The sequence below is a fragment of the Salvelinus fontinalis genome, unplaced genomic scaffold, assembly GCF_029448725.1.
Source record: "Salvelinus fontinalis isolate EN_2023a unplaced genomic scaffold, ASM2944872v1 scaffold_0059, whole genome shotgun sequence".
In the NCBI taxonomy this organism is placed as follows: Eukaryota; Metazoa; Chordata; class Actinopteri; order Salmoniformes; family Salmonidae; genus Salvelinus; species Salvelinus fontinalis.
In genome coordinates this window covers 355,481-369,709 of record NW_026600268.1, presented here as the reverse complement: position 1 = coordinate 369,709, position 14,229 = coordinate 355,481, and the positions used below count along the sequence as shown (strand labels likewise).

General features: G+C 42.7%; 1 protein-coding gene across 1 annotated transcript; it reads left to right on the top strand.

Moving 5' to 3' along the window:
- Nucleotides 1–1,548: 1,548 nt before the first annotated feature.
- LOC129842673 (volume-regulated anion channel subunit LRRC8C-like) lies at nt 1,549–10,222 on the top strand. The gene is made up of 4 exons (XM_055911301.1): nt 1,549–1,880; nt 4,790–4,938; nt 7,173–7,306; nt 7,575–10,222. Exons 2-4 carry the CDS (start codon nt 4,798–4,800, stop codon nt 9,754–9,756), a joined length of 2,457 nt encoding a protein of 818 aa, XP_055767276.1. The 5' UTR covers nt 1,549–1,880; nt 4,790–4,797; the 3' UTR covers nt 9,757–10,222.
- Nucleotides 10,223–14,229: the final 4,007 nt, after the last annotated feature.

Sequence of the window (14,229 nt, the reverse complement as noted above, 5' to 3'; positions counted from 1 at the left end):
ACTCTGTGATCTGCATCATGTTGCCACAAGATGGCGCCTAAACACAGATTTTCGTCATACCACCAGATGGCCACGATATCACAAATTATTGATGATAACATTGATGATGTGGATTATGGATTAAATTTGCAATATTAAAATAATAGTTAACATATTTTACTATTAAGGGTTTGTTTCATATTTGTTCAATATTATTTCTTATTTTATAATGTAACTACAAGCTGTAGGCTATAAACCAAGTAATTAAGTGTAAGTACTGGCCATTCATGATGACTTGACATTTCGCATTCCCTTGGTGAATCTGGCAGCGGTATGCAAAATAGGCACTGGGCTACAGTAGATTTAGATAAGTAGCCTAAACTCAACTCCATATACACTACATGACCAAAAGTATGTGGACACCTGCTCGTCGAACATCTCATTCCAAAATGATGGGAATTAATATGGAGTTTGTACACCCATTTGCTGCTACTTCAGTCTCCGCCCTTCTGGGAAGGCTTTCCTCTAGAGTCTAGATGTTGGAACATTGTTGTGGGGACTTGCTTCCATTCAGCCACAAGAGCATTAGTGAGGTTCGACACTGATGTTGGGCAATTAGGCCGGACTCGCACTCAGCGTTCCATTTCATCCCAATGGTGTTTGAACCATGAAAAACAGCCCCAGACCATTATTCCTCCTCCACCAAACTTTACAGTTAGCACTATGCATTGGGGCAGGTAGCGTTCTCCTGGCATCCGCCAAACCCAGATTCGTCAGTAGGACTGCCAGATGGTGAAGAGTGAGTCATCACTCCAGAGAACACGTTTCCACTGCTCAAGAGTCCATTGGAGGCAAGCTTTACACCACTTCAGTCGATGCTTGGGTTTGCGGATGGTTATCTGCGTTATTGTCCCTGGGTGCTGCAATCTATAGTTTTTGCAAAAAAATAGCATTTTATGTGATGCCTGTCAAATTGCGCCGCGAAATCCAATGGAGTTTGAAGTTTGCCACTTCGAGCATGCACTGCCAGTCTTATGGATAATTTTATAAAGATACATTATTTAACGCTAACTGTGTACTTGTGCTTGTCCTGATTGTTATAGAGTTGTCAGTGGGTGTTGCAATCCATAGTTTTTTTATATTAAAAAAAAATGGCATTCTATGCATCCCCTGCCAAAACTAAGCTGTTCCTTCTCAATGGCTCCCTTGGTGGAGGTTGCGTAAAATGCTTTCTTTTTTTTTTACTAATGGTTGCAGCACCCAAAGAAAATAACGCAGTTACACAGGCCAAACAGTTACAAGGTACACATTAAAGAATGGGCATTACTGCAAGTATCGACTGATACTGACTCAATGTAGTCGGAGGTACACTCTGCCGACCCTCATCGCAACTCGGCTCCATTGAAAAGTATGGAGTTGAGTTATATAAATGATTATACTGACCAAGAAAGAAACAAAAAATGCTGAATAATAATGATGATGCACTTCTCTTCATTCTAGATCAATGTCAGGGTGACATCCCTATTTAATAGCCGATGTAAGCAAAAAATGGACACATCCGTAGATTTTTTTTGCCACACTGTCACTGGGTGGGCAAGTCAAAGTAAGATTAAGCGTCGATGCGTCGTACGTATTTTAGGAGGCGGAAGGCTTGCATTACCTGTATGGACTTCGACAATCCTGTGTGGGTGGTAGGCTACTGAACGACACCTCACACTCAAACAACTATCTCAAACTTAAACTTGGGTCCATGTTGTCATCGACTAAAAGCCGAAAACAATAAGTATTTCCCCGCCTCAATAGCCTATTAACTTGCTGGCAGCGATGGGTCGGAGTTCTGATACTTTTTGTTAGGAGGGCAACTCGCGGACTACCTCCCGGTGGATCTCGCACGAGCTCAGGTAAATTGAAACAATTCATATCAGAAATATTTGAGAACTTTTTGTTCTTTAGACGTACTCTTTATCTTTCATACATTTGAACTTAAAAAATTTACTTTTATGAATTGTTTTGAAAATAGATTATGTGAAAAAGATTACAAACTACTTTTGTAAACGAAAATTGTGTCTTCAATTTTGTGTGACAGATGCTTTTCTCACAAGGTATGGCAGAGGCCATAACGAACTGTAAAATCAATTGGCTCATGTGCAATAAGCTGTGTTTTCCTGATTCATTGTGTAGTGTAATACATGTGTTATAAAAGTGTAGGATACTTTCACAAAGCATGTCGAAATGTTTATGGTTTTGGTCAATATAAGTAAGGTTTTCAGAATGAAATAGTTGCCTTCTCAGTCATTAGCTAGGCTATTTGCTTTAAATGCACTGACACGAGGGAGACAAAATTACTAAGCCTGTTGTGAAATGGTCATGTACCTCTTGAATTTAAAACACCCAAGATATGATTACCTCAACTGTATCACTTTCCTTAGAGACCTCTCTTTGTTGATCAGCCATTGTTGTCTTGTCATACATTACAGAACAAAAATATAAACACAATATGCAAACATTTCAAAGGTTTTACTGAGTTACAGTTTATATAAGGAAATCAGTAAATTGAAATAAATTCATTAGGCTCTAATCTATGGATTTCACATGACTGAGAAGGCAGATATACATCTGTTGTTCACAGATACCTTTAAAAAAGTTAGGGATGTGGATCTTGCCTAGTTAAATAAAGGTTAAATAATAAAATAAAAAATTAAATAAGAAAACCAGTCAGTATATGGTGTGACCACCATTTGCCTCATGCAGTGCGACACATCTCCTTCACATGGAGTTGATCAGTCTATTGATTGTGGCCTGTGGAATGTTGTCCCACTCCTCTTCAATGGCTGTACGAAGTTGCTGGATATTGACGGGAACTGGAACACGCTGTCGTACACGTTGATCCAGAGTTTCCCAAACATGCTCAATGGGTGAAATGTCTGGTGTGTATGCAGGCCATGGAAGAACTGGGACATTTTCAGCTTCTAGGAATTGTGTACGGCACATATTAGAATGGCCTTTTCTTGTCCCCAGCACACGGTGCACCTGTGTAATGATCATGCAGTTTAATCAGCTTCTTGATATGCCACACCTGTCAGGTGGATGGATTGTCTTGGCAAAGGAGAAATGCTCACTAACAGGGATGTAAACTAATTTGTGCACAACATGAGTAATAAGCTTTTATTGTATATGGAACATTTCTGGCATCTTTTGTTTCGGCTCATGAAACATGGGACCAACACTTTACGTGTTGCGTTTATGTTTTTGTTCAGTGTACTTTGTCCACTTTGGGCTACAGTTCCGGTTACAGGCCGGCCCCTCATTTTCCCATGCAAGGCTCATAGATACTGTAGGAGACACCTCAGGAGAAACATATTCTATTCCCTCCCCAACCCTTTTCGAAAACACAAAATAAATCTTTCTTCCTAAATTATAGGTTATTATCAGGTTCATGTATCATGTTGCTTATAATCCAGTCTTTGTGTAAGATGAGTTTTCTAAGCAGGTTGGAATTTAGTGTCATGAATCTTGCCCTGGAGGTTAGAGACCTCTCTAATGCCCAGAAAGCTCAGATTCAAACTCCCATTCACCAGCCCTGCAAGCGTCATAATGTCAAAATACACTCAGTGGCCAGTTTATTAGGCACACCAGCCTGTTCCCGAAATGGATCGCTCCTTAGTCACGGGGCTGTGGCTTGTTGTATAAAGCAGGCAGACAGGCATCGAGGCATTCAGTTACTGTTCGATTGAACGATAGAATGGGCAAAACGAGTGACCTAAGGGACTTTGAGCGTGGTATGATCGTTGGTGCCAGGCGCGCCGGATCCAGTACCTCAGAAACGTCCGCCATCCTGGCGTTTTCACGCATGACACTGTCTAGAGTTTACAGAAAATGGTGCGACAAACAAAATGGCCCCATTCTGCCTGGTATCAACGGTACAGGCTGGTGGTGGTGGTGTACTGGTGTGGGGAATTTTTTCCTGACAAATGTTAGGTCCCTTGATAGCAATTGAGCAACAATTGAATGCCATGCACTGAAAAAGTCAGGCTGTTTGGAGGCAAAGCGGGGCCCGACCCGATACTCTATAGGTGTACCTAATAAATTGGCCATGTACGTTCGTTACTCACCAAATTTTCGCTGAGCAACTATCTTAATTTACTCCCGTAACGGCCGGTATGCAATTCCAAAAAAGGTTGCTTGTAAATGTTTACTTAGACCTTATTTGAAAGTACCTACCGGCCGTAACGGGGGTAAATGAAGATAGTTGCTCAGCGAAACTCTTTGGTGAGTAACAAACATATTTTGACATTATAACGCTTTCAGAGTTGGTGAATGGGAGTTTGAATCGGAGCTTCCTGGGCGCTAGAGAGGTCTCTAACGCACAGATACTGGGGCACCCTGTAGGCAGCTCTGCAGAGTGGTCACTAGCTGGCACAGCCACAAAGACATAAAATCAGATTTTAACCCTAACCTTGACCACACTGCTAACCCTAATCCCTAACCCTAACTTTAAATACAGACCAAAAAGCTCATTTTTACAATATAGTCAATTTTGACTTTACAGCTTGCCCATATAGCGGAAATCGTTCGGTTCTGCCTCCAGGGCAAAATTCATGACAGTAAACGTCAGCCTGCATCTTCTAATGTGAGGCAGGCTTACTATAACATTAAACATGGATATTTTCTAATATAGTGATTATAACTAAATCCATACATTATGATATAGTCATATGTTGCTTATGATATGTTTATTTTTGGTTTAATCCTCAACTGGTCACTTCCTCATTCTTTCTGCATCCTCCTCTTCTTCCTCACTTTGCTACAGTGATCAGGATGATACCAGTAACTGAGTTCCGGAACTTTGCCTCATCACAGAACCCCGAGTTCCGGGTTCTAAAGCCATGGTGGGATGTGTTCTCGGAATACCTATGTATCGCCATGCTCATGATTGGAGTGTTCGGATGCACCTTACAGGTAAGACTAAACTCAAACAAACTAACCACCAATGAAGGTATACATTTTCATTGAATGATGAGTAGATTTAAGTCAAAACTGGAACATTCACTGTCTTCTTGGTAAGCAACTCCAGTGTAGAGTTGGCCTTGTGTTTTAGGTTATTGTCCTGCTGAAAGGTGAATTAATCTCTCAGTGCCTGGTGGAAAGCAGACTGAACCAGGTTTTCCTCTAGGGTTTTGCCTGTGCTTAGCTCCATTCCATTTCTTTTGTATCCTGAAAAATCCCCAGTCCTTAACAATTACAAGCATACCCATAACATGATGCAGCCACCACTATGCTTGAAAATATGGAGAGTGGTACTCAATAATGTGTTGTATTGGATTTGTCCCAAACATAACAATTTGTATTCAGGACAAAAAGTGTATTGCTTTTCCATTTTTTTTGCAGTTTTACTTTAGTGCCATGTTGCAAACAGGATGCATGTTTTGGAATATTTTTATTCTGTACAGACTTCCTTCTTGTCACTCTGTCAATAAGGTTAGTATTGTGGAGTAACTACAATGTTGTTGATCCATCCTCAGTTTTCTCCAACCACAGCCATTAAACTCTGTAACTGTTTTAAAGTCACCATTGGCCTCATGGTTTCCTTCCTCTCTGACACCTGAGTTAGGAAGGACGCCTGTATCGTTGCAGTGACTGGGTGTATTTATACACCATCCAAAGTGTCATTAATATCATCACCATGCTCAAAGAGATATTCAATGTTTGTTTCTTATTTTATTTTTACCCATCTACCAATAGGTGCCCTTCTTTGCGAGGCATTGGAAAACCTCCCTGGTCTTTGTGGTTGAATCTGTGTTTGAAATTCACTGCGCGACTGTGGGACCTTAGAGATAATTGGATGTGTGGGGCACAGAGATGAGGTAGTCATTCCAAAATCATGTTAAACACTATTATTGCACACAGAGTGAGTCCATGCAACTTATTATGTGACTTGTTCACTTAAGCAGATTTGTACTCCTGAATTTATCTAGGCTAGCCATATCAAAGGGGTTGAATACTTATTGACTCAAGACATTTCAGAAAAATAACAAAGTTCCACTTTGACATTCTGGGGTATTGTGTGTAGGCTAGTGACCAAAAAATCTGAATTCAATCCATTTTAAATTCAGGCTGACCCACCTGAGAAAGTCAAGCTTTTGTAAGGCACCGTTTGTAATCGGGGGGGGGGGGGGGGGGGGGGGTATTTTTCTTCTAATATTTGTAGGTTTTTTATTGTGATTTATCAGTGGGTGCTGCAGCACCCTCAGCACCATTACTTCTTGAGGCTATGGAGGCCGATGACATCAGTCAGAGTAATGATGGCCAACTATTGCAGTTTGCAGTTTTGTTTAAAAAAATACTATTTTGTTCAAAACATTATTTTTTACCCTTAAGTGTGTGTATATTACTGTATTTATTCTTGAGATATTGTTTTTCAACAGGAAAAATTCAAAAGATAGCTGGAGTGCGTCTTTAAAGCACATAGCAGATTAGCCCCAGGGGCATCTTTGCAACAGCTGAATGTAAGCACCTAATGGAACTGTTGGATCTAGACAGGTTTTGGCAGTGTGTAGCCTGTAGCGATAAGAATAGGTATGCCTACAGTATATGAAATAAAAATACTTGGCATTACTTACTTTATGTAAATTAAATGTAATAAATGTACCTGTTATTAGTGATATGTGAGGTCAACTTAAAAAGAGAATTAATGTACAATCATATGTAGAAAGCATTTTGCCCTGGATTATGAAAACATTTTAGATTTGATTAGTGTGTCCTGTTTGAATCTACTCCTGCCACGTAACAAAGCATTCTTATCAGTGGTGGTGACCTCCAAGTGGGAAGGGAAAAGAGAGACACATTAACTAGTGTTTCCCCTATATTATGATATATACCGCCGCTGCTAAATCGACCAATGTTTCCCCTGGAATCAGGTCACTAACTCTGTATTTAATATGTAATCTTCTCATCACACGATCCTAATCATTGGTTGATATCAGACCTGGGTTCAAGCGGTATTTGAAAGAAAACAAATACTATTTGAACCCATGGCTGTTAGATATCAATTGGAACAGGAAAGAAAAAGATCCCAAAAATATAAGCCTTATGTTATGTAGGTGGCTACTCGGCATGTTGTTCCATTACCTAATCTTTCCAATAGCACTCACTCTGCTTCTCTTTCTCTGTTTCCCTCCCTCTCTCCATCATAGCTCACTCAGGAGAAGATCTCCTGCCTTCCCAGCCATTTCTCCAGCTCAACTCCAGAGGCCATCGATTGCAACCACATCCGCGGCCACGGCGAGAACGAGACATGGGAGCACCATACCTTAGTCAAGCCCGTCAGGTAGGTAGCCTAGAGCTAGAGGTTAGAATCCCAGCTCCTAAGGTGGGAAATCTGGTGGCCAGATAAAGCAAAAAGACACATGTCTATTTGGATAGTTTGGATCTGTTGATAAGCAAATTCTTGCTAAGGTTAGGGTTAGGTTTAGAATAAGGTTTACGTTTAGAGTATAGTATTTGCGTTAGAGCGAGGTTAGTAGATAGTTAGTTGAAATGTTACTGATAGTCTGTACAGCATCTATAGATGGACTATCCAAATTCTTCTTTTACAGCCCCATCATCCGGGAGGTGTACGGACGCAAGAACAACCTTGACATCCACCAGTACATCTTCGTCAACCATTACTGCTACGAACGAGCCGTGCACTGGTACGGCAAGTACTTCCCCTACCTGGTGGTAATCCACACATTGATCTTCATGGTGGCCAGCAGCTTCTGGTTCAAGTTCCCTGGGACGTCGTCCAAGATCGAGATCTTTGTCACCATCCTGGGGAAGTGTTTCGACTCGCCATGGACCACCCGGGCACTGAGTGAGGTGTCTGAGGAGCGTGGCGAGGAAAAGATGGTGATATGGAGGAAGAACACCATGTCGAAGTCGATGGCATCGGCGTTCGCTGCCTCGCCGGACAGTGAGCCAGGGGTGGAGGAGGAGATGGTGGGACTTCTCCGGCAGTCGTCCATCAAGTCAAATCCAGAGAAGAAGAACCCGGAACTACAGCCAGCGGATTCACTCTTGGACAAGAAGGAAGGGGAGCAGGCTAAAGCACTGTTCGAGAAGGTGAAGAAGTTCAGAACGCATGTGGAGGAGGCGGATCTGCTCTACCTGATGTACGTTCTCCAGACCTCCCTCAAGGTCTTCAAGTTTGTCCTCATCACCTGTTACAGCGCTGCCTTGGTCCCCAACATTGAGATTGTAGTTCGTTGCTCAGTTCCCCCGGAGCTGACGGGCTTCGAAATCTACTGCTGCAACCACACGAAAGCCCACCTATTCTCCAAGCTGTGCTACTGTTACATCTGCTTTGTGGGAGTCTACGGACTTCTGTGCATCTACACCCTCTATTGGCTCTTCCATCGACCTCTTAAAGAGTACTCCTTTGAGCATGTTAGACTGGAGACGGGTATCAACGACATCCCAGACGTCAAGAACGACTTTGCGTTCCTCCTCCACCTCAGCGACCAGTACGATGCGCTCTACTCCAAACGCTTCGCCGTCTTCCTCTCCGAGGTCAGCGAGAGCCGTCTTCGCCAGGTCAACCTCAACCACGAGTGGTCCGGCAAGAAGCTGCGGGGACGTCTCTCCCGGAACGCCGACAACCGTCAGGAACTCCATCTCTTCATGCTCCCGGGTCTTCCCGACACCGTCTTCGATGTCCCTGAAGTGGAATCTCTCAAACTGGAGCTGCTAAACAACGTGACTATTTCCTCCAGTGTAATCCAGCTAGGTTCTCTCCAGGAGCTGTCCCTCATCCACTGCCCAGCCAAGCTCCACCTGGCTGCCCTGACCCACCTCAGAGAGAACCTCAAGGTCCTCCGGCTAGCCTTTGAAGGACTGGAGCAGGTACCAATGTGGATGTACACACTTCAGAGTCTCGAAGAGCTTCACCTGAGTGGCCCTTTGACCCACGAACTCTCCCGCAGTGCAACCTTAGACTCCCTGAGAGAACTCAAAGCTCTAAGAGTCCTGACGCTTCGCAGCCGCCTAACCAAGATCCCTCCGAGTGTTGGGGATGTGGCAGTCAACCTCCAGCGTCTCTGCATCTATAATGAGGGCCTCAAACTACAAGCCTTCAGCAGCCTAAAGAAGTTGACCAACCTGGCCTCTCTGGAGCTGACAGGATGCGAGCTGGAGCGCATCCCCAGTGCGGTCTTCAGCCTGTCAAGCCTTCAGGAACTGGACCTGAAGGAAAACAAGCTGACGACAGTAGAGGAGATCCTGAGTCTACAACATTGCCGGCGCCTGGTAACTCTTCGTCTCTGGCACAACGGCATCACCTACATCCCTGAGCACATTGCTAAGCTGAAGTCCTTAGAGACGCTGAACGTCAGTTGGAACAAGCTCCGGAAACTTCCGTCACGTCTCTTCTACTGCACCAAGCTCCGGCACTTGAACCTGTCCCACAACCAGCTCACGTCGCTACCAGCCGAGGTAGGGATACTCCAGAGTCTCCAGTTCTTCTCAGCAGCCTTTAACTCCCTGGAACAGCTGCCGGAGGAGCTGTTCTCCTGCAAGAGGCTCAAGACCCTGGTGTTGGGAAACAACTGCCTGCTCTCGCTTAGCCCCAGGGTGGCTAACTTGGCCCAGCTAGTGCGCCTGGAGCTCAAGGGGAACAGACTAGACTCTCTACCTCCGGAGATAGGGGACTGTCCCCTGTTGAAGACCAGTAATCTTGTGGTAGAGGACAACCTGCTGGATCTACTGCCGTCGGATGTACGGAGCAGGATGAAAGACAGTTGAGAGACACTTACTTTGCTTACTTTAAAGGGATTTTTACTCCTGCTGGTGCATAGGCTGCTGACAACAATTGAGAGATAGGATAAAGGGTCAGGTTTGGTGACACTTGATTGGTCAGAGCTGTCAGCTCCGTGGGAAAGGATTGGACCTCTGAGTGGGTTTGCAGTTGTGAGGACATGAGGGATTCACTTTGTTAAAGGCAAATAAGAGCCCGAAAGTACGAGAGGACAAGTAAGGTCGGAACTATGGACATACCGTAGCATATAAGGTTCAATAAAGGACTTTTTGGAGGGACATACAGTATAGCAATAGAATAATTAGCAAATATAATATATTTTGGTCAAATCCTCTTCAAATCATGTTCACCTACTTATTGCCATGACTATACTTTTTAAAATGTTTTTTAATACAAAGATGTCTATCAAATTGTCCTTGATGAAATGTCATCCTTAAAGCGTATGTCATATGATGATTCTCTTTTTTTATTTAACTTGCTGGTGGCTTGGACATCGTTGCTCATGAAGGCTGTCTTGCAGGCTTGTTAAGGGCACTATTCAATCTGTATCACTGAAGTGTATTCCACACTAGAAACACTGGTAAGGTTATTCCCGATTGAGCTGACCAATGCAAAGTTTACCGTGAATGCAGCCTCCACTAACTCTGAATTTCCATGATATGGATTGATTAGAGCCTTAAGTTTACAGAGAAAAACTGGAAAAGTGAGTTACTGTTTTATGCCATAGAAAGGATAGAGGGTGATATGAACACACATGATACAAGGTAGTGGGAGGAAAACATCTAAGTATCAGTTTCTCTCTTCTCAAAGATTATACCTCTCTTGTTCAATTTATTTACCTGCTAGATTAGTTGTGTACGACTAGAGGAATCATATATTTCTGATATCTCTAAAGAGGGAACTTCAGTTGCATCCAGCCTGAGGGTAAAAGGGATGGGGATCCTGTATCCTGTTCAACTGGTTGTTTCATACAGCACAACGGGTTCTTGTATCACTGTCATGGAGATGTGACAAACGCAGAGTGAAATCTTTTCAATGCCGGTGTCTTGGGAGTTTGACCTTTTCCCACATCAACTGAGTGACTTGGAGAGTAACTCATTGAATGAATGTTTTTCATTGTGTTTTATGCATATCAGTTGAAACTAGATGGAGGCCAATTCAACTAGCTAATCATATACAGTAATACTGTAAGCTTCATTATGATACACTGCAGTACATTCACAAAGTGAAACGTGCTATTTTACAATGTAGTGCACCACAACAACACAATGATGACACTGGTAGGCAATGCAGAAATGTATTTCACAACGTTTTTACAATGCACCTGTAATGAGTGAATGACGTTGATCCAAGTGAAATGTCCTTTTTCCTTTGTTATTGTCATCCCTTGTGGTTTTGACTACCTTTTCAGCATGTGAGTCACACAACCAATGTTAAGAAATAAATGAGGGCTGAATCTAAGGTCAGCACTATAAAGGGTTGTACACAGTACTATACTGTAGTAACACTGTAGCAGTATGAGGAGTCAGCTGACAGTACTATACTGTAGTAATACTGTAGCAGTGTGAGGAGTCAGCTGACAGTACTATACTGTAGTAATACTGTAGCAGTATGAGGAGTCAGCTGACAGTACTATACTGTAGTAACACTGTAGCAGTATGAGGAGTCAGCTGACAGTACTATACTGTAGTAATACTGTATCAGTATGAGGAGTCAGCTGACAGTACTATACTGTAGTAACACTGTAGCAGTATGAGGAGTCAGCTGACAGTACTATACTGTAGTAATACTGTAGCAGTATGAGGAGTCAGCTGACAGTACTATACTGTAGTAATACTGTACCAGTATAAGGAGTCAGCTGACAGTACTATACTGTAGTAATACTGTAGCAGTATGAGGAGTCAGCTGACAGTACTATACTGTAGTAATACTGTAGCAGTATGAGGAGTCAGCTGACAGTACTATACTGTAGTAATACTGTAGCAGTATGAGGAGTCAGCTGACAGTACTATACTGTAGTAATACTGTAGCAGTATGAGGAGTCAGCTGACAGTACTATACTGTAGTAATACTGTAGCAGTATGAGGAGTCAGCTGACAGTACTATACTGTAGTTATACTGTAGCAGTATGAGGAGTCAGCTGACAGTACTATACTGTAGTAACACTGTAGCAGTATGAGGAGTCAGCTGACAGTACTATACTGTAGTAATACTGTAGCAGTATGAGGAGTCAGCTGACAGTACTATACTGTAGTAATATTGTAGCAGTATGAGGAGTCAGCTGACAGTACTATACTGTAGTAACACTGTAGCAGTATGAGGAGTCAGCTGACAGTACTATACTGTAGTAATACTGAAGCAGTATGAGGACTCAGCTGACAGTACTATACTGTAGTAATACTGTAGCAGTATGAGGACTCAGCTGACAGTACTATACTGTAGTAATACTGTAGCAGTATGAGGAGTCAGCTGACAGTACTATATTGTAGTAATACTGTAGCAGTATGAGAACTCAGCTGACAGTACTATACTGTAGTAACACTGTAGCAGTATGAGGAGTCAGCTGACAGTACTATACTGTAGTAATACTGTAGCAGTATGAGGAGTCAGCTGACAGTACTATACTGTAGTAATACTGTAGCAGAATGAGGACTCAGCTGACAGTACTATACTGTAGTAATACTGTAGCAGTATGAGAACTCAGCTGACAGTACTATACTGTAGTAATATTGTAGCAATATAAGGAGTCAGCTGACAGTACTATACTGTAGTAATATTGTAGCAGTATAAGGAGTCAGCTGACAGTACTATACAGTAGTAATATTGTAGCAGTATGAGGAGTCAGCTGACAGTACTATACTGTAGCAGTATAAGGAGTCAGCTGACAGTACTATACTGTAGTAATACTGTAGCAGTATGAGGAGTCAGCTGACAGTACTATACTGTAGTAATACTGTAGCAGTATGAGAACTCAGCTGACAGTACTATACTGTAGTAATACTGTACCAGTATAAGGAGTCAGCTGACAGTACTATACTGTAGTAATATTGTAGCAGTATGAGAACTCAGCTGACAGTACTATACTGCAGTAATATTGTAGCAGTATAAGGAGTCAGCTGACAGTACTATACTGTAGTAATACTGTAGCAGTATGAGGAGTCCGCTGACAGTACTATACTGTAGTAATACTGTAGCAGTATGAGGAGTCCGCTGACAGTACTATACTGTAGTAATACTGTATCAGTATGAGGAGTCAGCTGACAGTACTATACTGCAGTAATACTGTAGCAGTATGAGAACTCAGCTGACAGTACTATACTGTAGTAATACTGTATCAGTATGAGGACTCAGCTGACAGTACTATACTGTAGTAATACTGTAGCAGTATGAGGAGTCCGCTGACAGTACTATACTGTAGTAATACTGTATCAGTATGAGGAGTCAGCTGACAGTACTATACTGTAGTAATACTGTATCAGTATGAGGAGTCAGCTGACAGTACTATACTGTAGTAATACTGTATCAGTATGAGGAGTCAGCTGACAGTACTATACTGCAGTAATACTGTAGCAGTATGAGGAGTCCGCTGACAGTACTATACTGTAGTAATACTGTAGCAGTATGAGGACTCAGCTCTTTCAACAGGTTGCATACTTTACGGTATTACACTATAGTGATAGTACTAGAAGGCAGGGATGTAGTCAAGTCACTAAACCTTGACTGTAAGTTCTTTATACTTAAGTCACGAGTTGAGTCACGAGTCCCATGGTAGTGCTAAAAGCTGCGGTTCAAAAAATGTTTAAATGTCAAATCTGTTAATATGTTGCACATTGTAAGGATAACTAGATAACACAGCTCTCTAACATTTGCTGTTGTAGCTAGTACAGTATGTTCAATTAGAGGTTTTCTGACAGTCACTACTGGTCGAGTCCAAGTCCAATTCCCCACTGGTTGAGTCCAAGTCGAGTCACAGTCCTAGACTGGAGTACTACAACACTGCTAGGAGGTATCAGGGGCCAGTTTAGAACACACAGACATGTACAAAAGGTATCAGGCCATTGATCTGATTATTTACAGATGCAAGTTACTGCACAATGCCTCAATGGACTGGGTCAGACACAGCCATGTTAACACACAAACACCAAAGCGTTCCTGTTGTCAGTGTGTTGTGTTTCTCCTCCTGTAGAAGGAGCCCAGTCATGCCCTGCCTTTTGTCTCCATAACAAGCGTTCATATCAGCCAAGCCAGGAACATACATACCTCAGTAATACCTAATCACACAGGCCAGCCCACACACTCACAATCACAGACAAGGCCAATGGGGGGAAACTGCACTTCCCTGTCCGTGCTGGAGCTACAGTAGGGGAGTAGGCTAGGTTAGAAGGTGGGGGAGTGGATAGAGAGATAGAGAGAGAGCAGCCAGTGGAAATTTCCAAAGGTGTGCAGACAGCACTGTTTGT

What these genes read in the sequence shown, in the direction of transcription:
- LOC129842673 (XM_055911301.1), top strand. Translation starts at nt 4,798, where the DNA reads ATGATACCAGTAACTGAGTTCCGGAACTTTGCCTCATCACAGAACCCC. An exon ending in TGTTCGGATGCACCTTACAG is followed by an intron (nt 4,939 to 7,172) that starts GTAAGACTAAAC and finishes TCTCCATCATAG; the next exon opens with CTCACTCAGGAGAAGATCTC. An exon ending in ACCTTAGTCAAGCCCGTCAG is followed by an intron (nt 7,307 to 7,574) that starts GTAGGTAGCCTA and finishes CTTCTTTTACAG; the next exon opens with CCCCATCATCCGGGAGGTGT.